The following is a 27,043-nucleotide window of genomic DNA, read 5'->3' as shown; positions in this document are numbered from 1 at the left end:
TCTTCTTAACTCTACATTTTAGAATTCCTGGCTTCCTCTGCGTGTCAGTGCTCTTTCCTGAAAGGTACAGAGAAGTAAACTTCTCTCTCCTGCACATGTAATATAGGGTCCCAGAGGGCAGGGGATCCTTCATAACTTAGCCTCTTCCTACCTTCCCAGTTTTCTTACATTCTATTCTTCCCCATGGACAATGATGCAGTGATAACAGCCTTTTTGCTGGTCTGTGCACAGCTGCATCTTCCCTGAATGGCTCCCAAGGCTAGAATGCTCTCCTTCATCATCTCTATCACCTGGTTTCCTCCAAATCTTAACTAAAGTCCCATTTTCTAAGTTGTATCTCTGTTTGATTGTGAGGTATCTGATGGTTTCCTGCCTAACCTTGGCATTTCTGGTACTTAGTATGGTGCCTGGCATATTGTGACTTCTTAAATGCTTGCTGACTGACACAGTAAGTATTTAACAAAAATGTTTTTTCAGTGTTGTTGTTGAATGGCAAACACATTTTGGGAAAAAGCAAGGCCTGCCCTACCTCCGAGGGAGAATGAGGCCAATTGTTCCTTCTACTTTAAAATACTCAAGTTAGCAGATTAAAAAAAACAAGAGATTTTGAGAAATTCCAGTATGATTAGACACAACTCAAACAATGCATTCAGAGAAATAAATTTGTTCCTAGTGAGGTGAGATGTAAGGGGCAGCCCTCCATTTCTACACTTGCTGCTAAGCTGTTAAGGTGTGGAAGGCTCTGGACCCCGTTAAAACGAAGTGACTTGGGTATGATTCCTATTCTCCGTAAACCTGGAAGTAAGAAAAGAAATGTGTCTGGGTGCCTGAGAGTCATGAAGAGGTGAAGAAGAAATTGCAGATAGAATACTTTAAAGGTCCATCATTTCAAACCAGCCCATTAACCACATCAAATGTTATAACTGAAAATCTACATAGAATTGCGAGGGAAACAGTATTTTAATGAAGTGTGCTACAAGTAATGGACAATAATTACTATTCACCTTTTTAAAAAAAGATTACAGAAAACATTTTACTGAAAGTTGTGGCTAAGAGACCTTCAGGCATTTCCTCAAGGGTGTCCAAGAGAGACAGCAAGCACAAAACAATACAAATGGAGCCAGAAGGAATGGTAGGCTCCAGTGCGACGACACACCAACCTTTAGAAGCACAATGAGGAGAATCAAGCAGCTGCAAACATCTCACAAACTAAGAACAGAACTAAGTGCTATAGTCAGGCTTTTTAAAGCTTCCAGAGTCCAGAGTAGAAGGGGAAAGACTAAGCTCATCTACAACACACAATTTTACAAAAGGAAAAAAACAAAAACAAAAACAAAAAACAACCACACCAGTTCAGCCACATGGGAATCAAGGATCAAATCTGCCTCTCTGGCCCAGGAGAGAAGAACCAATGCCACAGCAGTTTAAGGGCTTGGTATGGATCACAACTGGTGAAAACTTTATTTATTAAAGGAATTTGGTTCCACAACAGACACAGTTCTCTTCCACCTGGGCTGTGACAGATGTTCTTTGTCTTGGCTTCAGCAAAAATGCTGCCTGGGGCTGGTTCATTCAAAATAATACTCACACTTCTGACTTCAGGACGCTCTCACTGGGGAGGGGGTGGGACATCCCAACAAACTCTGTTTCTATTGACCAACTCGGGGCTTCATTTCTGATTTAAACCACAAGAGAATGAGGAAGCTGATTGCCTCCTGGTCCTCTCCAAGTCGTGAACTGAGTCATCACTGCCAAGAAGGCTGGGCTGGGGCTCTCCTTCTATTTCTTGACTCCATAAGCTTTCTGACAGCAAACAAATGGGACAAGGACCTCCCCAACCAAAGAAGCAGGCTGCCCAGAACTCTCATTACCCCAGCTCAACTTCAGAAAGAAATCATGGAATAGAGGGCTATTATTTGAAGACATGCCCCTATTAATTCTGAGAAAATAAAAGACGTTTCAGTTCATTCCTAGTTTTTTCATGGTCCGCCAACGGTCTTTGATCATCACAGCTGTTCGGTTAACAAAGGGGAAATTTTTGGAAATTGCAGCCCAGTTTCCTTCCCCATATTTTTTCACTCCAGCCTTGACCCACTCACTTTCTTGTACAGTCCACTTCTGCAAGAGAAAACCAAGAGACTTGTCATAAACTGCCCTCTGAGAAATCCCAAGAACAGGATGCTCAAAGCACCAAATACACAGAAGAAAGTATCTCAAGCCTAGAGAGAAGAATTTTATTACATTTTCTTTGTTATTACTGAAACAACTAAGAAAGGTTAAAAGGGACAATCATTTTAAGAGCTTTCAGTACCATGGCATCTTAAAAGAATGATTAAATTATACTTGGCATGATAATTTTCAGTTATTATTTATTTAAGATCATCTCTGAATGACAAATCTATTTTCTAAAAGTTCTTTCTTCATTTAAGAAACAAGTTGTTAGTACAAACTGAAACAATGCTAAAAACCTCTCCCAAATCTCAGCAGCTCTATGTCCCTAGAATTTTAAAAGTCAAAACAAAACAAAACAAAACAAAAACCTTGTGCTGAGCTTTCTGTGACAACTGAAGTATAGTCCCTCCTTGCTCAAGACTTATAATCAGGGAAGCAGCTAGGTGGATTGAGATTGAGATGGATTGAGAGCCAGGCCTAAAGACAGAAAGTCCTGGGTTCAAATTTGGTCTCAGATACTTCCTAGCTGTGTGACCCTGGGCAAGTCACTTAATCCCATTGCCTAGTCCTTACTGCTTTCTACCTTAGAACCAATATACAATATTGATTCTAAGATAGAAGGTAAGGCTTTTTTTTTTTTTAAAGACTTAGTCAGCCAATAAACATTTATTAAGTAAGTACCTATTCTGTGTCAGGCTCTGGGCAAAACATTGGTCCCAGAAACTCCAAGGAAAGGTACTAAGTTCTTACCCTTGATTTTTCTTCAAAAGAAAACCCACCCCTTCCCTTTGACTATACTGATCTTTTAGTCTTTTCAACAAGAAATTTTCCTTCCACAAAAGGAGTAATATGGAAAAATATTTTACATGATTACACATGTAAAATCTATACAAGATTGCTTGTCATCTTGGGGGGAGGAGAGAGAATTCAAGACTCAAAATTCTTTTTAAAATGTTAGAAACTGTTTTTATGTGTAATTGGGGAAAAATTAAATTAAATTAAAAAAAAAAACACAAAGATTTTTCCTTTGATCAAGCACTAAAATTTGCAGATGCTTTCCAGAAGAACCTCTGGGAAAGGTCTTCCAAGTTGATTTTAAAAAATATATATAAATATTTTTTTTCTTTTTTTTATTCCAAATTTTACAAAACCAAATAAAATAAGCATTTCGTATACAAAGAAAAAGAAGACTGTATACAAACAAACCCACAAATCTCTTCTATATTTAGCTTACTTTTCTTCATATCTACAAAATAAATCCCATCCCCAAGTGTCACAGCACCTCTCTGCACTGCAATCACAGAAGGCCAACTTGTTTTGTTTTTGTTTTTGTTTCTAAAAACCCTTATCTTCCGTCTTGGAGTCAATACTGTGTACTGGCTCCAAGGCAGGAGAGTGGTAAGGGTAGGCAATGGGGGTCAAGTGACTTGCTCAGGGTCACAAAGCTGGACAGTGTCTGAGGTCAGATTTGAAACTAGGACCTCCCATCTCTAGGTCTGGCTCTCAATCCACTGAGCTACCCAGCTGCCCCCCAACTTGTTTTTAAAGGGAAGAATCTACATTCTAAATTACCTGCTTTTTTGTTCCAGAGACTGAAGTGTTGTTTCCATCTGATCCTGCTGCAAAACAAAAAGGAAGCTCATTGTAGATCTAGCTTTCACTGAACAAATACGCCATTAACCAAAGCCAAAAGACAGAATAAAAAGCCCAAAGGGAACAAAAAGGGATCCTTAGCTCAAATCAATGTTCATAAATATTGGAAGAAAATGGATGCCACTTGAGGTTGGTTTTTGTCACAATTCTTTTAAGAGTCCAGGCATCTTTTTGCCAAAATATGTCAGGCTTCTTAACACTTGCTTTAATGTTAATGGATTGGTATGTGTTGACCACCCTGATGTGGGCACCACTTCTACTTCATGCACCCCCTATCCTGCATGCCTGGAATGTTCTCCCTTTTGCCTGTACTTCAGAGAATGCCTGGCACCTAAATCCCAATTCAAGTGCCACCTCCTTCACTTGTTAGTCCTTTCACTTTGCCTCAGAATTACCTTTTTTTTTTGTTTAAAGTTTACTCTTATCTTCTGTCTTAGTATCAATTCTAAGGCACAAGAGTGGTAAGGGCTAGGCAAATGGTTAAGTGACTTGCCCAGGATAAAACAGCTAGGAAGTGTCTGAAGTCACTTTTGAGCTCAGGCTTTATCTTCAGGCCTGGCATTCTATCCCCTGTGCTACCTAGCTACAGGAATTGCTTTTTAATAGGCACATGTTACGCTGTTGAGGAGTCTATGGACTGGTCCACCCATTCTGGAAAGCAATTTGGAAACATGCCCCCAAAGTTGCTGCACTGTACATATTCTAAGAAATCAGAGAAAGAAGAAAAAAACCCACACGTACAAAAATATTTAAGCAGTTCTTTTTGTAGTGGGTGTTAAAGAAATGAAAGCTAAAAAGGTGCCCACCAACTGGAAAACAGATGAATAAGTGATGGTAATGGAATGGAATATGGCTGGGTGGTAAGCTATGACCGAGGGGATGGTTTCAGAGAAACCTGAAAAGGTTTGCATTCACTGATGTAGAGTGAGGTAAGCAAAACCAGGAGAACAAAAGTACCCTATGTGTTAGTGGAAATTTGAGGTTCATTTGAGCCTTAAATATTTAGATATATGACATAAAACTCCTGTGGACATTTAGGGGACTTGGAAACTACATTTCCCATGATTCAATGGGTTTCCTGTCTTACATGGTGACGTGAGCCAACGTAAAGCGTAGTGTAAGTAGAGAGGACTTGATTGGGACGCTCTTTTTGGTACGAGGCAGCCAGGTGGGAAGAAGGTAGGAAGGGTGATTTGAATTAAATCATAGCAGGCACGTGGCCTTATGTTTTACCAACATGGCTTTAATTAAAATATTAATACTTCTATTTACATCCGTCTATATCCATTCTAATCCTAACACCTAAGAACAGACAGCTCTGAAAGACTTCAAAACTGTGGTCAGTCCATGCTATGATTTGCTGGCAGTGATGACCAGGGCTGGTGAGGAAGTACACTGTCCATCTCCTGACAAAGAGGTACAGAGACATGGCACCTACTCTCCAGAAATGGTCCCAGGGAGCTTCTCCTCCTCAGTCATATATCGTTACTGCAAGAAATTCAGCTTTTTTTTTCCAATGGAGAGAAGTGTAGAGGAAGAGAAAGTGAGTGTTTGTTAATTGAAAAATAAAAAAATTTCAAATGCTTGCAATCTAAAAGAACCTATTGCACTTGCTTTGTGTATTATTTTTAATATTCTTGGGTCTGGAGAGAGAGAGAGAAAGAAACAATCAGCATTGAAATAATGATAACTGAAAAGATTTTTCAAAATTACCCTGGACATGAAAAAGTTCCTCTTCTTCCAACCAAGTATCCTTTTCTTCAAGACCATTGGAACTGTTCCATTTGTCTTTGTGTATTCTGAGGAAAGACCAAAAATACATGTGGGTATAACACAGAGAATAAGTCTAAAGCCCCCATACCTATCCTCTATGCAAGTTACAAACACTAATGGACTTCAAAAGGATATTAAGGAAATCAAAACTCCATTAAAAAAAAGTAAACACCAATCATCATAATATCCATCAAAGCCTTAATACTATTCTTAGGGTAGCTATGTGACTCAGTGGGTTGAGAGCCAGGCCTGGAGTCAGGAGGACCTGGGTTCAATTCTGAACTCAGATACTTCCTAGCTGTGTGACCCTGGACAAGTCATTAAATTCTAATTGCCCAGCCCATGCCATTCTTCTGCCTTAGAACTGATACTAAGACAAAAGGTAAGGGTTAAAAAAAACCCCAACCAAACCAAAAAACTACTTTTTCACATGGTTATCAAAATAAAGCACTGAATATCCTTTAATGCCACAATTTAATGGTTATGATTAAGGTCACTTCCCAGGGTGGAGTTCAGCTCAGCAGCAGTGTCCCTATATCTAGTATTTGTTAAGATCATGTAGCATTCCCACTTAAATCATGGAGATTGAAAGCATACTCTGAAACCCAGAGAATTCCAAAAATTTAGCCCTGAAAATCCTGTATAGTTCAACTTAAGAAAATATGCTTGAAGGAAAATAATATTTGGTATTTCCTTGATTACATTTTCTTGTATTTATCATCTCTAAGAACCTAATTACATTTTGCTAAATAGTTTGAAATTAACCACTAATTAACTCAATCACAGTTACTTTGAAAATAAAAAAAAACACCAAACAAAAGAGCAGACTGTTTTGCCTTAAAAAAAATCATTTGATGTTTTTTACACAGCAAATGTAAAAGTAATCTGAGGAAGTAATATAGGGTTGGCATGGGCAATAAAGTTTTTGCCATCAAGGTGGTGGTAATAAATGTTGATGCTTTTGTACAGAAATTATTGGGATTTTTTGCTCATACTATTCCTCTGACTAGGTTTTCACAATGTGCATAGTCTAATTCTACTTTCAAAATGTGGCTTAAACCCTTAAAATTTTTATTTTTTAAGTTGTTGGCTATTTACCTCCTCTAAAAGCACACGGGCTTAAGAACTCCCTTCCCAAGTTTTCAAAGTTTTCCCAGCAACGAGGTAAGTCAGCCTATGGTTTTTGAACATCCATAGACAATTGGAGACTGCTGTAAGACTATAGGAAATGCCCCAATTTTCAAGAAAAGGGGGGAAATGGAGTCAACAAATGATAGGCCAGTGAACTTGATTTTCTGGTAGGATTCTGAAGTTTACTACTGCACCTAGTGAACATCAGAGAAAAAAAAACAGTAACCACAAGCTAGCATGGTTTTGCCAAAAATAGGTCATGCCAGAAGAGGTTATGGTAGATCAAGAGAATGCTGAAGTCAATCTTACTCGTGGGGCCAAGAGTTTGCCAAATTTCTTATGCTTTTCTTGTGCACATGAAGAAATACAAATTGGATTATACCATACCTAATAGTAATAGCAACCCATGGATTTGGAATGGGCTCTAGCTTATTAATCATTTAATAATTTAATCATTTCAGTCAACCTGAAAGAGCTTTAATGGAGTGCTCCCACAGAACTACCCTTGATCCTGTACTGTTTCATATTTGTATTGGTAATTTGGGTCAAGTGATCCTTATCAAATTGGAAAGTGTCACAAAGTTTTGAGAAAGGTAATACATACATCTAGAAAAAAGAATCAGGATCTAGGAAAGATTAACCGGGTAAAATGCTAGGCTGAATCTAATAAGAAATTTACTAAGGATAAAAGTTATCTTATTTGAGTCCAGAAAAATCAACTTCCTAAATCAACAGGTATATAAATAAATCAAGGTTTGGGCTAGAAAACAATTCATCTGAAAAAAAAATGTTTTTTATTGTTGAATGGACTACGAGTTCAATGAGTCAAAGGTATAATATAGCAGCCAAAAAAACTAATAGGATATTATTTCTGAGAAGCAATGCTCTGAAAAGGGAGGTTAAAGGTCCTTGGTTCTCTGCCTTGTTCAGACCACATCCAGAATGGGTACCATGTTTTAAGAAAGCTGTAAAGAATCCAGGAGGGTGACCAGGATAATGACAGATCTCAAATTCATGTTACATGATGCCTGGCAAAGGGTCAAGGGGTTTTTAGCCTAAAGAAGAGAAGCCTCAATTCCTTGAAAAGGTTCACATGGAAGGGGGATCAGAGTAGTTCTGGTTAACTTCAGAAGGTCAGAACTAGGTACAGAGGCAGTTGTGAAGAAGCAGGTTTAGACCTGATATAAGGAAAAACTTCCTAACAGTACAGCTATTCTGAAGGAGAGTGGGTTGCCTTGGGAAAGATGAGGTTTTGCCTTCCTCAGGTCTTCAGCAAAGGCTAAATGACCACTTCTTTGCTATGTTGCAAAGAGCATTCTTAGTCAAACATGGCATGGACTACTTGGCCTCTGAGTACCTCCATATTGACTAGCATCTGTTATTTTAAGATTTTTAACTTATAACACTTATGGTACTCAATCTGGCTAAATGATCATACCTAAAACACACCATGCTGATTCTGGCCTGAATATATTGACTTATGTCATTTCCCACAGCTAAAATAATGATCTTCGATATCCTTACTATTCAAGAACTAGTTTTGAAATATGGTTTCCTCAAGAATAGATCATGCCAGATTAACCTCATTTCCTTCTTTGACAGGATTAAAAAGGGAATGCTGTGGGTCTAGGTAAATGAAAATTCTAGCAAAAGTTTTAATAATTTAACACATACTAATTTTGTGGATTAGACAAAACACAATTAGATGGATTCAGCAAGGTTAGACAGCTGGACAAAGAGTAGTGATTAATAATAATTCAGTGTTAATATGGTAGGTCTCTACTGGAGTACTCTAGGGGCCTGGGTTTGCCCTTTGCTTTATCAATGACAAGGAAAAATGAAGAGATGGTATGCTTATTAGTTTTGGAGATAACACTAAGTTGGGAGTAAAAACACATTGGATGATAGAACCAGAATCCAAAAAGAACCTGACAGGCTAGTGTACTGGACTGAATTTTAAAAGATAAAATTCAGTAAGGATAAATGTAGTCTTGTACTTGGATAAAAAAAAAATACACTTCATCAGTTTTGGGAGAGGGATGGTTAGAAGGCAATCTGGGAAAAAAATCTGGGGGTTTAATGGGCCCTGAGCTCAATCTGTCAGGAGCATGATTTAATTGGTCAAAAAAGTTAATGCTATCTTGGGTTGCCTTGAAAGGTATCACTTCCAAGAATGGGAGCATGGTAATCATACCATTCTCTGCCATGGTCAGCTGCCTTTTGCAGTCCCTTCAGGTTAAGAATTGTTCAGGGGGAGGGAAGTAGATTGGCAAAGGGCCCATGTTACATGAGGACTGGTTGAAGAAAAGGGGCCTACAACCCTTGGATAAGAGGAGGCCCAGAGGAGCAAGAGACCTGTGCTCAAGTATCTGAAGGGCTGCTGTGAAGGAGGTTGCATGTTCTGTTTGATCCCCGAGGGTGGAACCAGGAGCGGGTGGAAACTGCCAGTTTGGGCTTGAGGTGAGCAAAGATTTCCTACCAACAAGCAGTGGAATGAGATGACTTGAGTGGGTGGGTCTATCTCTTTCCCTGGAGGTCTTCAAGCAGAGGCCAGGCAGTCATTTATTGTGTATAGAGTAGGTGGCTGCTGAGGCCTCTTTCAACTCTGTGAAAACCTATTTTTCTCATGGAGTCTTCCCTGACCAATCTTACCTCCAGTTAATGCTCCATCTTATTAACATATTGGCTAGGCCTGTCAGTCATCTGGCATGTGTACATTGCTCTGAGACTGCTTCTGGGTTTTTCTTATGTCTTTATTTCACTCTTGTATTATCATTCGCTTCTCATCTATGTCTGGTAGTCTCTAAGTAGACAATGAACTTGAAGATAGGAATTGTATTACACTTTTTTATATTCATTTAACAAGTACATTCTGAGGAGCTAATATAGGCATATCTTTGCAATATAGCAGAGGAGTGAGACTCATGATACAACTCCCAACATTCCCAAATGGGACCTGAACCCATCTAAAAATTGGGAAATGTTTAGCAAAATAAATAAAATGTAATGCAATACAGTTATTGTGAATTAGTGGTTTTCTAAATAATCATGTAGGGATAGGGATTTGTATCTATTTGAGTTTGACACCACTACTGTAAAGGGCACCAAAACCCATAAGACATCTTACAAGAATTGTGACACAAAGGAGTTCACGGTCTAATTGAGTAAATAGCCCATAAACTCCAATATCTCCAGTCAGCCCCCAACTACATACATACATACTAAACCCTATAAATGAGATCTCCCTGAAAGGAAAAATTCACCAATAACACCAATTTTTATGACATTAAGGTTTTATATAAACCAAATTCAGAGGGAAAATGGTATTCAATAAATAAAGTTCAGAAGGGGAATTCACTTTAAATGAGAGCTATTTTTAAGAAAGTTTTCACAGAAAAGGTAAGATTTGAAGGATGGACAATTTTTTTTTTTTTTGCCCGTGTGCATAGTTTTGGAATCCAAAGATGGGGTGGCTACTCCAGTCATGGGGAAGACAATGAGCAAAAGCAGAGACACCTAAAAGGACTGAGATGTTCCCGAAAGGATGACCAAGTTCAGTTTAACAAGAAAGGGTGAGTACAGAGCAGCAGAAGGTACCCAAGCTAGAAGGGCATCTGGGTATAAATTGTAAAAATCATTAGATGCCAGGTTAGACAGGTAAAGCACTACTTTGTACTCGATATTTGTTGAAAGATTAAGAGTCTCAAACATATGCAATGAATAAGAACTACAAGAGTTCTCTTTTGGGGGAAAAAAATGAAATGCAACAATCCCTTAAAAAAAACTGCTTTAAAATTAAATAGTCCAAAATGAATGGCTCCAGCTGACTCACTAAAATGAAACCAAAGAGAAATCAGTTGGGGAACACTTCCATTCTCATGCCTGTCTTAGGATGCCTCCTGAGCTCCCAGTGTAAGTGAGAGTCCCCATTTTTGAGTTTTGCCCTAGGACAAAAACCTATGGCACAGGTGCCAAAGACAGCATACAGATCACTTTCTGTGGGCACAGGCCTCCCACCTCCACAACCCCCCCCACCAGTTACTAGAAAGGACTCGGGTGGAGCTGTTCCCTTTCCCCTCTCCACCTGACCACATTTTTTAACATCATCTGCCCCTCTGCCCAGCAGCCCAATGGGAATGCACAGGGGGTAAAGTGGCCTTTCTCCCTCCCCTGTGTAGGGTAAGGGTGTGTGTGTGTGTGTGTGAGACGAGGACGGGGATGGGGAGTGGTGGCACGGTACACAGTCTCTAAAAGGCTCGCCATCACTGCTCTAGGAGTATCCCAACACCAAGCTTTTTCACGACATAAGTTAGTTGAGCTGCTTCAACTATTAAAGCAATAACAACACTAGGCTAACCAACCAACCAACCAACCACAACAAAGACCATCTTCGTACTTGTGACTCTTCTCCCCAGAAAGGGGCTGATTGTGAAGCTTCAGGACTGTAGAGTTGGAGGCTGAAGACACAATGGTCTCTTGGGAGGAGTCCGGACTGTCACTCTGCTCGCTGACCTGGCTGTCATGCTCCAAAACCAATCTGCTTATTGTCATACGCTTATTCTTGGGCTGCAGTTCAGAGTTATCTGCAGAATCTGAGGGAGAACTCTCCTCTTGTCTCTGTCTCTTGTTTTTGAGAGCTGCTGACGGGGACACTGGTCTGGGAAGTATAACATCCTTCTGGTCCAATTTAGTGAAAGCTGCATCAGGATCTTGTGAATCAGAAAGGCTCTTAAAAGCTTTTTTCAAAGTTGAAATCCCAAATGTGGCAGGACTTTCAGGTAATGGTCTAAAAACAAAACAAAAAATACCTTGACAGTCAAAGGTTAGTGGCATTATTCCTGCTGCTTTCCCAACCCAGATACCTATATCCTCCCCAAGCTATAATGCCCCAAATAGAGAAAAGTCATTCAGTTGAGGTCTAAGCATTTTCAAAAATGATTTTACAAACCACCATACCTAATCATAGAACAGAAGTGTTCTTTTAAACTGATAGAGAAGTTAAGAAGGAAGGTAAAAAAATCAAGAGAATGTGGTCTTCTTTCCAGAATTCTCCCTCCTATTCCTTCCCCTATGTAGGGGAGACCACAAGAAAAATGACTCAACCTTGCATTCTAGTTTAACTTGAATAAAATTTATGTTAAAAACACTGAATATCACTTCAACATGTTAACCCAGAGTGACATTAGCTCAAGGCTGTTCAACTGATCTATCAGGAAGTTTATGAACTCTTTATTTTTGTCCTTTCTGAACATCTGAGAATTAGCATAGAGGGCAGAAAAAGCAGGGACAAGGGACTAGAGGTCTGGGCTTCAAGACTCCTCTCTCCAACTAAATTAGTTATGTAACTTTGAGGAAATCACTTCATCTGTGAGGCCTCACCAAAACTTATTTAGAACAGAAGAGATCCCTTCCCATAATTAATTTGTTAATTAAGCTATTCAAGAAGGAGTAATCACTTGCTAGTTAAAAAGCTTGTTACTTCCAATGACTACCATTTCATTCCAAGGGAAGTGTTCCCCACCTCATAGGCTCTTGAAGTGGTTTGTCTATGGGCTCCTGTCTGTTTTCCTTCATATTCCCAGGCCCTTCACCCACAGCAGCAACAGTAGCAGCATGAACTGTGGCACTGGCAGAGGGAGGTGGAGCCATGTCGGAAGTGGCAACAGATGTGTTGGCTGAAGTGGTGGCAGAGGATGATGAAGACGAGGACGAAGACGTTGAGGCTGACTCAGATTTCAAAGCCCTCTTTGCCATCTTGGAAAGGAAGAGAATTGAATCAGAAAGGACTCTATGGGTCTCCTTCATTCTCTGTTTCCTAACAATCAACACTCATTATGGAAAGAGTTCACTGGAAGCGTTCTTCCAAGCTGTCCCCCAAAGGTAGGTGTGTCTTCCCTCCACAAAACAAAGCAATAACAATAAACAAAAAGCGCTTACAATGTAAAGCTGTGTGGAGCCATCTGCTCTACACTACAGGGGGTGCTGTTTCATGATGTAATTACCTTGCCACTTCGCTTCTATTTCAAATGCTCTTCACTCTTGGCTGCCAGATCCTACAGGCTCTTCCTCCACGTCTGTTGGATCTGCCTCTCCTCTCCATATTTCCAACCATGTCCCTAATGAAGAGTCTCTAACTCAGGGGGAGTCAACCTAACCCAAGATAGGAGTCAGAATTCACAAGTGTCAAAGGGCCACAATGTTTCCTGGGGAGGGTTTGAATGGAGCTGACAAAGATTTAAATCATTCATCCATTGATTCATTTGTAGATGAAACCTGGGATGTGTTGGATTGAGAGAGGGGGCACTATTGTGTATATGTGTGGACACACAGAGGGTATTTCTAGCTTTACTCTCATTTTTTTTATCTTTATACTTGCATTACCTATAAAGGCCTTACTTTGGCTATCCTTGTTCTAACTCTAACCTGTGGCCTCCTCTTAAATCCATCTAGCTTTAATTCTTTTCCATTTGTAAAAAATAACCTGGAATTAAAATTTCAAGTCCATTTATCTGTAAAGGGTATCGCTTGACAAGAAAAGGGGACCTACCTATATGGGTAATATCCTACCAACACTTCATCAACAGTGTAAAAATGACTACTGAATCCTGTTTTTTTGTTTGCTTTTTTTTTTTTTTGGTTCCAGCTATCTGGAATACATAGAAGAGAAACAGAAGTAATGGAGGTGGCAGAAGGGGAGGGAGGGGGTGTCATAGGAATTTGCTAATGCTAATAATGATCTATTAACTTTACAAACTGGTTAAAAAGATTTAAAAAAATACCTTGGCCATGTGATCTACAAATCAACCACACCGGGCCCTTCTAAACAGCAAATGGAAGATTAAAAAGATATTATTTCAAAAGGCCAGTAAAAATCTTATAACCCAAGGCTTCCACTTTCATCCATACTCAAAATAATCAGCTTATCCAGTGCAGCCATCTGTTTTACACTGGGATCCAAGGTCTTCCATGCTCCCACTTTCCCTTTTACTTCTCTCTGTATGTTTTAATTTAACCTGTTTACTTTACTCCTGGAAAAGTAAACCTTGATGTGTCTGCTTCCTACTTGTAGCTGTACACTTAAAAAACAACAACAAAAAAAACAAAACAACTCCTTACCTTTTGTCTTAGAATCAATAAGTACCAGTTCTATGGCAGAAGAATGGTAAGAGTTAGGCAATGGGAGTTAAGTGACTTGCCCAGGGTCACATTGCTAGGAAGTGTCTGAGGTCACATTTGAACCTAGAACCTATCATCTCCAGGCCTGGCTCTCTATCCACTGAGCCACTTAGCTACCCCTTGTGGCAGCGCACTTTCTAAAAAGTCCATGGTTCACATGTTTTTCAACATTCTCATATCACAGCTACCAAGTTATCTCCCTTCTTCCAAAGCCTCTCCCTTTCATCTCTTTCACAGCACCCTGGTCACCTGGGATAAATCTCCCCTGATTTAATAAGCACAAGGGCATCCCATGCAACAAAATGAGAAAAACTAGACTATAGCGAGCATACCTGGGGACACATACTTAAAGAAGGTGGCTATAGCTTTGAATCATTACCCCACAGAAACCATCAGAACAGACACAACAGAAAAAAAAGAAGTACCTGATCACTTTAGAACTTGATGTCCAAATCCACTATATAAGGGAACTTACATACCGTGAGGAGGTAGGGCTCAGCATCATCCATATGGCTCTCTAGGAATCGCAGCATCTTCTGCTGGAAGATCTCATAGGAAAAGTTCTGAATTACTGGGTGCATGATGTTCCTTTCTCGAATAATGCCCAGCAGATCATTTCTCAGTTTCTAAATAAAGGACCATTATATGCAACATGAAAATGATTATCTAGTGAAAAATCCCATTTATAGACTCAAAGGGATAACATGACATTGGCAATGTGGCAAATGGAAAATCCTAAATACAAAAAGAAAAAGCATGATTCAGCTGGATTTTTGGTAAAAGAAGACTGAATGGGCCTCCCTTAGCCAAGCTTCCCTAAGTCTGTGGCATTCCCTAAGCATCTGAACAATATCAGAAACAGAGCAAGCTGTCAACCCTTACTAGCTTTTCCCCATATGTACACATTAGTCACAAAAAAAGACAAAGGCTGGGAAAGTAGGAGATCAATGCAAGTCCACTATATGGAAAAGTCAGTCCAAAGTAAGCCCACACGAGAGTATTGCTTTTGGATGGCATTGTGTCTTGCCTGCTCTGGCACCATGCTTTACACACAGTGGGAATAAGCACCAGAATGGGGATGGATCTGGGGACCTCACTGGAAACATCTCTCAACCAATGGAGGGCTGCACCTTCCCTGAAATGAAATTGAGGGAGGTGCCCAGAGAACTAAAATCAGGTGACTTGCCAGGGTCACACAGCCAGCATGCATCAGAGGCCAGACTGGAACTGAAATCTTCCTGGTCTCAAGGTTAGCTCTCTAGTTACTACACCACACTGATTGCAAGTCAAAGGGATTTACTAAATAGTTACTGAATTGTCTTTTAAATTTTAAATTAAAAAGTAACTTTCTGGGCAGAGGGATTGTCTTTTATCTGTTTCTCACAAAAAACTGTAAGATGGACTCAAGTTATGATAAAACCAGATGAACTTACCTGTGTTGTAGGATCCTTGGACATATGTTTTTTCAAAATTTTTGAAGCCTTTTCAAATTCTTTGTTTTTGATACAAATGATGACAGCCTAGAAAGGAAAAAAAAATGATCCTTACTCTTGAACTGCTTTACTAATTTCATCAGCATATCAAGTGAACTCACTTTATTCAAGTGAAATTAAATCTCTCTCAAAAGCCTTTTAATGTTACATTGAATTTCTTATAAAACGAAACTCTGACTTCAAGTCAATGATTATTGCCACAGTATAGCAAACAGTTTAATCCACCCCCAAAGGAAATATCCTTTCATCCTAAAATTTCAAAGATTAGGATCTTTCCAAATTGCTATGAATTTTCTTAATAGGATGAAAGAGAAAGCTGATCCATGGCTTTATAATCAATAAGGTCAACTTGAATTACCTACCCTTCTCCCAACCAAGGGAGGTTATTTCAAGGTAGCTAACTCCCCAAATCAAGAAATAATTATCCCAGTTCCCTTGAAAAACAAGTTTTACTGCCCTTTAGTGTGATTTGGTTAAGTAAGGACTGGTGTTTATCATTTTGAAAAGTTGTTTACTGACCACAGACCTCTTTAAGTAAGGCTCATTTTTACTTAATATAAGGCCATTTGGGGGCAGCTAGGTGGCTCAGTGGACAGAACAAAGCCTAGAGATTAGGAGTTCAAATTTGGCCTCAGATACTTCCTAGCTGAGTGACCCTAAGCAAGTCACTTAACCCCAGTTACCTTGCCCTTATTGCTTCTTTTGCCTTGGAACCAATAATTATGTCAATTTTAAGTCGGAAGATAAAAGTTTAAAAAAATATGAAGCCATTTTAATTTAAGATTAACCCAATCCTTATAAATGTACTAGCCCCAAAACATCAACCTCGGTTTTTGATATGTAGTTTCCTACCGATACATGGTCATTCCCCATATGTATCATAGTAAGAGGATCAAGAGGTTCTAAGAGAACCAAAGGTATTTCTTCAAAGAATTGGTCCCAAGCACATTAAAGATGGATTTTGTCAATGAAACTAAAAAAAGAGTATTTGTCACTCATTTTGAACTAGAAGAAAGGAAGATATTATATAATGAGGGGTATTGTGGGTCTGAGTTCTTAAAAAAATACCAAAAACATATAAAGCAAAATATTAGGGAGAAAAAATGAAAATTAAAAACATTTAGAAATATCTAATAAAGTAAAGGAAAGAAATAGAGCCATATAAAATGTGACACACTAACCTAAAATTAATATGGAATATTTTCATGAGCCTAGGATTCCAAGAGAAGTCAAAGAACAGTAGGAAAAGTTCATTCATTACTGTTTGAGAGAAGTTCTACCCTCCTCCCCTTTCTGGATAACGCAACTGGCACGAGTTTGCATGAGTCTGTGTGAGTTTGCATCACCTACATATTACCTACAGTATATTACCTACGTACTAAGGTATGTGACTGTGTTTGATCCGGAAGTGAGAGGGAGGTTAAAAGGTTGGACACAAGGAACTAAGGGCTCTCTGTTTCTGGTGTCCTGCCAAGGAACTTGTGTGCTGGGCTGCTGCTGTAGAAGCCATATGGGAGCTAGACTAGGCCTTTTTTCTCTATCTCTCTTCTTTTACCTATCCAAGTCTGTCTCTGTCTGTCTCTCTGTATCTTCCTTCCTTCCTTTTTTTTTTTTTTTTTCTAAAACCTTACCTTCCATCTTGGAATCAATACTCTGTATTGGTTCCAAGGCAGAAGAGGGGTAAGGGCTAGGCAATGGGGGTCAAGTGACTTGCCCAGGGTCACACAGCTGGGAAGTGTCTCAGGCCAGATTTGAACCTAGGACTTCCTGTCTCTAGGCCTGGTTCTCAATCCACTGAGCCACCCAGCTGCCCCCACCTATCCAAGTAATTCTAAGAAACTTTATTAAATCTAAGGACCAGAGTCCTAATTTTACTATTACAATTACCAAGCGTACTAAGCGCCTCTCTGACACGCTAACTCTATGTATACTCCCCAAAGAGGAGAAGCTTTAGGAAGGTCACTTATGAAGATACAGACCTGGAGAGACCATTCATCTCTCCAGGCTCTGTGCCCAGCTACATGGGGCAAAAGGAAACTGGTAACAAATCTACAACTGAGAAGACACCAGCCAAAGTTTTTGTTAGTGTCCTTCCAACATGCAAACACTTGCTGCCCACACAGCAAGACTACTAAAAGCAATAAGATTACTTCATGCACACACTATCATGCTCTACAAAAGTGATGCTAAACTAAGGAGGAAATTATTGCCTTTTAAATACCTGGAACAGGTATTTATGGAAAGCATAGTTACTTAGGACAGAGCAATACCATTACTAGATTTATGATCTAGTCTAAGAAAGTTGCTTTTTCAATTCTTCTAATGATCCCATGACTTTGTTACAATATTAATTTAGGCATGCATGTTCAGTTCTGAACTCATTTTCATTTAGAGAAGAATAAGCTTTGAAAGAAAGGCAGAGAAAGGAAGTTGCAATTTTCCTCAAACATAGAACCTCCTCCTCCGCTTCATTCAATGTATCTGAAATGGTCTATAATTAGATATTCTGTTAAAAGCTTCAGCTGGCTAACCTAGCAAGTCACTAGTTTAAGATGTCTGGGACTACTTGCTGAGAGGAAACAGTATCCAGCAACCCTGGAAATAACTAAATGGCTGCATTCAAGTTCCATTCAGGGGGCTGTTGATTATCTTATGATTGTACTATAAAATGGTCTGTCATTTAAAAGATTTGTCACCTCTTAGAATAACACCACCATATACTTAAAAGAATATCTAAAAATACACTGAAAAAAGATAAACATGTCACTTGTTACCAAATAGGTGATCTAAAAAGTCACTCCAAGGAAAAATATGGCTATGACTCTACATTTAGGTTAGGAAAAGAATGGAAATGGGAAATAAACACTCGAATTTGGTCTCAAACACTTTCTAGTTGTGTAACCCTGGCTAGGTCACTTAATCTCCTTTGCCTGGCCCTTGCACTTCTGTCTTAGAATTGATACTAAGAAGGTAAGGGTTTTTCTTTTTAAAGGAAAGAAAAAGAAAGGGCTCTAGATTTGGGGGGGGGGGGAGTTTGTCTCAAAAAAATTCTCATTTCAAAAATATGTAAAATGAACTTCACTGTTAACACTCCCAACCAGAATTCCACAAGGAAATTTCTCAAGAGAAAGCCACTGCTTCTCATCTGGCATTTTCCCAGAAATATTTACATTTTCTTTTTTTGTCCTTCACCCCCAGGAACATACATTTTCTACACACAAAGACACTCGTCTTCAAATACCTTTTCTCTCAGCAAAGAGAAGTCTGTCCTGAAGTTATAGAGAGAAAGCCCAAAGTGGACAAAGTGATTAGCAGCTTGTAGAAACATTTGGTGTCCTTCTGACAAGTCATCAGGATGCTTTGTAGGACATTAAAAAGCCTCCCTGACCTAAGGTTACCAAGACACTCCTCTAAAGTTCAAAGACTGCTTTGAATCTATATACTATAGAGGGGATTCCTGCAATAGGTAGGAGCCTAGAAGTGATATCCTCTAAAGGCACAATAAACTCAAAGCCTCTACATGGGAAAGGACAACTTCAGAAGGAACAGCCAAATATCATTCAAGAACACTATGACAATCAAAGTAAATATAATGAAAAATTCTAGACCCAGATGTATAACACTTTTTCCAAAACGAAGTGGGGAAAACAGAAGGGAGTCAGTGCAGAATATTCCAAGTAAAGTTAAATCCAGATTGCTTTAACAGGAATTAAAATCCAGAGCAAAGCCCACAGGATATCTCTAAACAGAACATCCCTACCTGGATTCCAATGATCTTGCTTAGCTGACAGTTCCTTGTCACAACAAAGAGAGCAAGGAGAACACAACTCTTATCTAGTCTTCCCTTTTCCCCAAAAATATCTACTACAAGACTGCACATATAGCTAGCAACATGAGCCATAAAGAAATCTTGCAGTACAAAATATCTCCAAAGTAGGTAAATTAGTTTCAAATCTATATAATTTTCATATTCTTTGATTAAGAATCATAAGGCTCTTCCAGCCTCTTTTATGAGTCCTTCCTCCTTCCCCAATCTCTTCAACTATTTTTTAGGTCATTCTCTTTCCTTGCTAGCCTGCTGTTACTTTCCACTCATGTCCAAAGCTAAACAATTTCAAGATCTCACCAAACAATGTCATTTTCAGTTGAGCCTCCTTCTACTCTGTTTCAAACTAAAATTATTCTCTTTAAATCATTCACATAGAATAAAAATTAGACTCAGCTAGAAACAATGGAATGAAAGGTGCAAGGAAGCAAATTTAGACTTAATGCAAAGAAAAACCTTGTAACAAGTAGAAAGCTCTCAGACCACAGAGAGGGCTATCTCTTAAGAGGCTGGATAACCACTGGTTGGCTATATTGTAGAGGAATATGGGTTAGACCTTTTGGCCTCTTTGATTTCTTCTATGAGAATCCATGACTCAAAAGGTACCATTTGGTGGGTAGGGCTGATATATACACTGTGTCCATTTCCTGTGGGCACCAAGGTGCTAAATGCGATTCAAGTTTACCTCCTCATGAATCACAAAGTTCTTTCAAGGTTTGTGCCCCTTGTTATGTCTCAGTTTTGGCATCAGCAGCTGTCTCTCACTTCTTTGAAGGAGGCCCCATATGGTCACACAGCCAGAAGAAACAAAGTTCCCTGGAGATAAGTCAAAACCTGTGTACTGGTTCATCCCACCTCTAATCTTATTGCCCCAGGGAATGGAGGAGAGCAAAGAAAGCCCTGCAAAGCAGCCTCAGAACATTCTGAGAATGACAAGGTAAAATGAATACTCAGAGAGAAAATACACAATAATTTACTGTGGCAGAGTTATAGGAATTAGAGCTCTTTCTGGACCAAGAAGATATAAAAACAAGTTCAGGGGCAGAGATGGGGAGGGAAAGAGATAAAGGTACTACTGCTGAACCCTGGCTCTTCCTCCAGACATATCTAGTGGCTAACCTGATCAAACAACCAGTATAAATAATGTGGTACATGAGGTACTTTTACCTATAAGTACTTTGATAACTATTTATTATTTCTGAAAAATGTTTAAATGCATCAGGAAGGGATGGGAAAAGTGAACTCAGTCTATCTAAAATTTCTCTTTCCACCTAAGCGGTGAAAAAAGTTATTTTGCCTGGAGAAAGGAGGTTAAAGTCTTAGTTATTTCCCATGCCCTGAACCTTGCTCTCAACCCTTGCTTTTAGAAGAGGGTTTAAATACTGCTTCTGATGTATGTTGTTCCCTCCTCTGGGACTCTCACCTGTCAATCACTGACCTACTATCATGGCTTCCTAACCCTTAGTCAAGTCCACTCTGATAGAATGACATCCTTGAACTCTGCCTAAAGACATTTCTTCAGTTTCTGGAAAGAATCTGTTTCTAACCTTTGATTGCTGTATCCCTTCAGCTACCTTCATCTCTTCTGTTCTGTCTCTAGAGTAGCATGGCATAAGAGATAGCAACTCAGACTTGGAGTGAGGAAGACCTAGATTCAAATCCTACCCATTTCAGACTACCCATGAGACTAGGGGCCAGTCCACCTCACCTCTTCAAGCTTCCTCATATATTAAATTGGAGGTAACATCACCCTCACTCACAGAGTTACACTAAAGAACAAATGAGCTATATGTGTACAATGCTTTGAAAGCATTAGAGCATGAAATAAACTGTAACTGATATTATTATTATTCTAATGGAAGACTACTCCCAAGTATCTCCAATTCCAATTTTGCCAGCTCACTCCAAATTCTCTTAAAAATCTCTAGCCTCCTTTGTTAAACTATCATCTCCAGAATGCAACCTCATGTTAGAGAAGACAGTCATAAAACCCTTTATCACAACTGGAGACAAAAATGGCTTGTGGATTTGGGGAAGGATAATCAAAGGGCTGGCCTTGGAGTCTGAAGAGCTGGATTCTAATACAAAAAAGGGCTAGATGGTCTTGAGTAGATCATTTAACTGGGAAGCAGGCCCAAAATTATTATATAGCTATACAACTAGCTACCAACCGATAGTGGTGGAGAGAGCTCTTTTCACTGAGGAAATCACATCAAGTCCCAGAGATCCTTTTTTTCCAGCTTTCCCCCTCAACATTCTGTGCCCTGAAGTGAGCAGCTTCCTCCTATAAAAGAAAGTTATCTCCTTCCTACAAGCTCCTCATCTGAGGAGGCTAGACTCTATTTATCCTCTATAGTGGCAGCATCTCCATAATCCAACCACCTTCAGCACATCAAGGGCCTCTCCATGTCAGTGACAAGCAAGTCTCCAAAAGGGGAGGTGGCAGAGAAGGGGCTGCCTGTGACTACTGGAGTAGGAGGGTGAAAGGAAAGCTGCATATTATTTTCACACCAACAATAACCCAAGCCTATTCCGCCCCATTCTAAAAGACTGAATACACCTATTCTATGAAATCTCAAAACATTTGCAAAAAAAAAAAATAAATAAAAAAGAAGAAATGAAAGGAGAAATTGATCCTTACAGCCTCCTTGACCAGTTTTCTACTGGATTCTACCACTGCCTCTGTGAGAGTAAACTCCGTTTTAATGGTCTCCAGCACATTGATAGCTGATTCCAGAGGTGTGAGTTCAGCCTCCATATCAAAGGAACAGTCTAGGATAAAGAGAAAGATTTTTCACTTACAGCTATTTTCTATGGATGTGAAAACTAGGGCAGAAAGAAAATTCTAAAAGGAATCATATTTACTGGTTATATTGATGGCTTATGCAAAAACCAGTACAAAACAAACTGAGAAACAAATGTGGAAATCAGCAATTTGTTGGAAGGAGAAGAAATATCATATTGTCTGGAAAATATAGCCATAGTATGAAGTAACAGTCCATTAATACTAAAGAAATATCAAAAACATGTCTCAGAGATTCCAGTTAATCCCAGAATCCATATTGATTTTCTTAACACAAAGGTATACACCTCTACCCAGCCTCAAGGTAGAGGCCAGAGGCAGTTTGCTAAGCTATTCTGAATTTCATTTGAGAACACACTTTCTACTGCTCAAAAACATCAAACTAAGATCACACTTAAAACTTGGTCTGTTCAACTTTGAAAGATTTAGGAACTATGACCAACACAATAACCAACCATGATTCCAAAGGTCTCAAAAGGAAACATGCTACTAAGAAAATCAAACTGATTTTCACTGATTGATTTTATTCTACAATTGATTTGCTTCTATATCAACATTATCTTCAGTATCAATGATATAAAGTTCAGGTCAGAACCTTAAAGGTTAGAAAGTTTGTCTTCCTCTCCAACTTTAAATGTTTAGTTTCCCCATTGAAACATCTTAATTAAAAGACACTGCTTGTTATGTTTAAGAGTAGTTTCCCTATAAATCACATTTAATTGAAGAAAACCTGTTATCACTACACTGGTGGATGTCTTCAGACAATTACTGGAAATGTGTAATCTCTTAGGTTCAGAAGTTTAATTTTCCTGTGAATCATTCTATATCAGAGAAGTCTATTATTTCTGTTCTACTAACAAGTAGATAGACTCTACTGATCAACCTTTCCTGAATGCTGGATGGAAGGAGGGGTTGTTGCTACACCCAAATGTCCAACCAATCAAATTGTTTAAACCACCTATTATACTGCAGACTTTGTAACCAATTGCTGTTTTTGCTACCTTCTATTTGTTTGTTGTTTTTTTTGGAAGCTCCTTGTTCTTTCTATAAAAGAAGGCTGTCCCTCTCAATCGAGGTTTTAACTTATCTGTGGAGGGCAGACCCTATTTTCTGGTATATTCCACTTTGTCAATAAATTGATGGTACTCCAAACATGCCTCAGTTTACTTTAATTTCCATTGTTACTACCCACACAAGAGGTGATAAGAATATAGATTGAGACAGTTTTATTTTTTTTGGACATGGCAACCAGTATAAATTTGTTTTGAAGGCAATACATAACCAAGTTATGGGGGTTTTGAACTTCTTGCTTTCTCAGGTGGAGGGGGGCAGATGTGAGTCTGAAAATAAAATAAAAATTTAAGAAACCCAAACTGGATTTATCTTTATCACCATCACCAATCCAGGACAGGGCATTCAAGAAACAGATCAGAGAAGGGGATTAAAATCTAATTAAAAAAATAATAATCCAAAATCTAGGATCATAGGAGAGGCAGATATATAAAACACTCCCCTTACTGTATTTTGGCATCTATGGTACTCTGAGATGACTTAACTCATGACTGAAATTAAAAGAGCTCTATAAATTACTCCACAGAAAAGACAAACAGCCCAAGAAGTAAGTAGCTCTCCATACCCAAATTCTCCCCCTCTTCTATACGAGATAGACACTGCATAATCCGCAGCAGCCTGGAGATGGTGTGCTCCTTCCCCAAGGGCCGAACAAGCAGAGCTGGAAAACAAGACCGAGCTGAACTAACGGGGTGCCTAGGGATGGCCTCTAATGTGTCCTTCCCCCACCCCCCACCCCCCCACCCTGGGGCTGTCCACACCTGCTACAGCCCTTCCCCGTCCCCAATGCCAAGTGGGACTATCTATTCCTCCGGCTGCTACTGGCCCTCCCTCCCTCCCCTTCCTGGGATGCTGTACGAGGTTATCCACACCTGCTGCATCTCTCCCAGCCAAGATGCTGTGTGGAGCTGTCCACACTTGCTGCTGCGTCTCCTCTCCCCCGCCCCCATCCAGTCAAGGATGTTGTGAGAGGTTATCCACAAGTGCCAGACCTCTCCCTGCACTTATCCCCCTTCCAACCACCTTGGGATGCTGTGAGGGGTTAACCCCATCTGGTGCACTTCCCATTCACCCTAGGATGATGCACGGGGTTATTCACATCTGCTGCGCCCCCTCCCTGGATGATGCGCCTCTCATCCACCCAGGATGCAGCGCAGGGTAATCCATAGCTCCCGCGACCCCTCCCCCAATGCTGGGCACCCCCAGGATTCTGCGCGAGGTTACCCACACCTGCTGCGCCCTCTTCCCCGATGCTACACTCCCCAAGATGCTGAGGGGGGTTATCCGCTCCTACTGCACCCCGCCCCCAGCTTGCTGCGTGCCCCCCAACCAGGTGCGCGCCCCACCATCCTCACCCTGCATGATGTCCCGGATCTGTCTGAAGTCCCCGTACCGGCCGCCCCGAAAGGCCCGCAGCGCCTCGTGGAAGTAGAACTTCAGCACCCATCGGTTCACCGCCTCCTCCAGCCGTGCCTCGCCCAACCCCCGCTCTCCGTCTCCCCCCAGGCCTGTCTCGTGGCGCCCGCGCCGGGGCCGCCCCATCTTCCGTGACGGCCTGCGGCTCGCGGCCCGCCCTTGCCCGTGCCCATCGTGACTCCCGCTGTTCCCCCCAGGCATCGCGGCGAGGCAAGACGACGAGAGCAAACGCGAACTAGCCCAGCCAGGCCTTGCGCCCGCGCGCCGCCCGCCAGACGGAAAGCCGCTCCGCCGGCAGTGACGTCAAAAACGCCCGCCCCGGGTGTCGGAAGTGGCGCCCTCGGGGCCCGCCTCCGCCGCGGGACCAAGGGAAGTCCCGCAAATCCACTAGCGGTGGGCTAGGGGAGAGAGAACTACGAGTCCTAGGGTGCTCCTCTGGCCTTCGTCACAATTCCAGGCGGCCTGAGCCGCAGAGCTTGCTGGGACTCGAAGTCCTGTTCGTCCTCTAGCCTCTTGAGGCCTATCGCTCCTTCCGAACACGCACTCGAGGGGAAGGTTGAGCTGGCCAACGTGCCATGCCCCGTGTAGGAGCCTGAGAACTGGCTGGGGAGGTTCTGGCCCCAATATCGGACCTGCTGTTTCCCCGAAGGCCTCCATTTCAACCCCTGTGAAGGGAGGAAGGGTGTTGTGTCCGTAGGACCTCCAATTTCTGCCCATCCCTGAAGCCCTTGACTTTGCCCAGGGGCAGGGCTCTGCCCCACCATGCTGGCCCTTGCGGGGGGGGGGGGGGGGGGTTTTTTTTTTTTTTTTTGAAGCCATAACGTATATCCCCGGGCAGTACAGAAGCACCCACCCCAAAAAACAAACTTAAGAAGGAATTAGGGCTAGCCCTTACATAATAAACGGATTTATAATGGGTGTTCTTTCGAGGGAGGAATGCACTTATTAAGTGCTTACTATGTACAAAACATCCAGTAATTGGCACTCAGGATTCCAGTAGAAAAGTAAGACTCCCTGCTTTCAAGGGATTCACATTATAAAGGAGGACCCAACACATAAAATGGGTTTCAGCTGCAAGTCAAATGGAAGAGTCCCATGGTCCTTAGGGTGTAGATGTTAATGATTCTTCTTTAATGAGTAGTTAGGGGACAGAATGCTGGACCTGGAAGGTCTGGGTTCAAGTTCATTCTCAGATAGTAGCTGACCTATATCCCAATGCAGTGAAATCATGGATTTTCTGAAGTATACAATATACCAAGGTATATTGTATACATCCATCAATCGGCAAGTACTTATTAAATACCCACTGTGTTTCAGACACTGCTAGCAAAGAATGTAATAACATTTCTCAAGGAGCTTACGTTCTAACTTGGGAGGTGGGGAGACAAGAAGTGTTTGAGTAAATTTAAATCAAATAATTAAAGATTATAAATACAACGTAATTTATGTTGTTTTGAGAGGGAGTTGTGTGTGTGGAGGTGTTCAGGAAAGGCTTTATATGAAAGATAGTATTTGAATTGCATCTTAAAAGAAGAAAAGAATTCTATGAGGTAGAAATGAGGAGAGAGTACACTGGAGGCACACAGGAAATAGAATGTTGTATTTGAGTATAATATGGATGGATCTAATATAGATTGCTTGGCTTCCATATAGTTTGGTTAAACATCAGGACTGAGATCTGGCCCACCCTATCTTGAAAGGAGACAGATTTCTACTCTTTGGGGAAGCAAGCAGAAGATCAGGGATGAATGCTCACTCCTTCACTGTTTCCAATGGATTGGATTTTTATCTACCAAATATTTGTAGTCTGGAGGACCATGCTTTTTTTTTTTTTTTTTTTTTTTTTAAACCCTTACTTTCTGTCTTGGTAACAACTCTAAGATAAATGGGCAAGGGCTAGACAAATGGGGTTAAGTGACTTTCCCAGCATCACACAGCTAGAAGTGTCCACATTTGAACCCAAGCCCTCCCAACTCCAGGCATGGTGCTCTATCCACTGTGATACCTAGCTGTCTCTACTATGCTCTTTCAGGGGATCAAAATTAAAGCTACTTTGCCTGACTGCTTTAAAGAAGAGAGAAAGAGCTCACTGTCAAACAATTTAGTGACCTCCCACCAAAGATGACTTTCTTTTGTGGCCACACAAAACTACTTTTGTTTTAGAGAAATTATACAGATTTAGAGGTCAGTAAAATACACAATGGTAAATGAACTCAATTTAGAAGGAAGACAAAAATCTCAGGTCACCCTAGGATAGAATGATCTTCCTGGAGAAATTAACTCTGAGTAGTCTGCAAATTCGAGGAGAGGTAGACCTTTCCTGTTTTATAGCTCCAGAGATCATGGTTGGCCATTCAGAAGTTTGAGCCTTGCCTCTTGCCACATTTTGAAAGGTTTAAAAACTTTAAACAGAGAAATTTATATTGAATTCTAGAGGCAATAAAGAGTCACTGGACTTTTGTTGACTAGAAAATGAGAGTCAGATCTACCTTTAAGGAAAATTATTTTGGGTAGCAATGATTACTCACT

The 27,043-nt window shown here is 40.5% G+C and overlaps 1 protein-coding gene across 4 annotated transcripts; it reads right to left on the bottom strand.

Annotated features, from left to right (window-relative positions):
* Positions 1–948: 948 nt before the first annotated feature.
* Positions 949–24,715, bottom strand: TERF2 (telomeric repeat binding factor 2). Of its 4 annotated transcripts, none has more exons than XM_044660506.1 (11): positions 24,454–24,715; positions 23,664–23,759; positions 21,866–21,996; positions 15,339–15,425; positions 14,385–14,531; positions 12,418–12,483; positions 12,251–12,297; positions 11,126–11,515; positions 5,539–5,624; positions 3,745–3,791; positions 949–2,118 (listed from the first exon to the last, which is right to left on the bottom strand). In XM_044660506.1, exons 1-11 carry the CDS (start codon positions 24,713–24,715, stop codon positions 1,960–1,962), a joined length of 1,518 nt encoding a protein of 505 aa, XP_044516441.1. In that variant the 3' UTR covers positions 949–1,959. The 4 variants fall into 4 exon arrangements, with proteins under 4 accessions (XP_044516441.1, XP_044516442.1, XP_044516439.1 ...); XM_044660507.1 differs by having other exon boundaries at positions 12,251–12,285; XM_044660504.1 differs by having other exon boundaries at positions 12,251–12,483.
* Positions 24,716–27,043: the final 2,328 nt, after the last annotated feature.

This window comes from Gracilinanus agilis, chromosome 2, assembly GCF_016433145.1.
Source record: "Gracilinanus agilis isolate LMUSP501 chromosome 2, AgileGrace, whole genome shotgun sequence".
Classification (NCBI taxonomy): domain Eukaryota; kingdom Metazoa; phylum Chordata; class Mammalia; order Didelphimorphia; family Didelphidae; genus Gracilinanus; species Gracilinanus agilis.
The sequence above is the reverse complement of the archived record's forward strand: the minus strand, read 5'-3'. Positions and strand labels throughout refer to the sequence as shown.

Excerpts from the sequence above, each read along its gene's own strand:
- TERF2 (XM_044660504.1), bottom strand. The coding sequence starts at position 24,715 with ATGCCTGGGGGGAACAGCGGGAGTCACGATGGGCACGGGCAAGGGCGG. Across the intron at positions 23,760-24,453 it reads GATCCGGGACATCATGCAGG|CTCTGCTTGTTCGGCCCTTG; the intron begins GTGAGGATGGTG and ends CTTGTTTTCCAG. Across the intron at positions 3,792-5,538 it reads GGAACTTTTTCATGTCCAGG|CAGGATCAGATGGAAACAAC; the intron begins GTAATTTTGAAA and ends TTTGTTTTGCAG.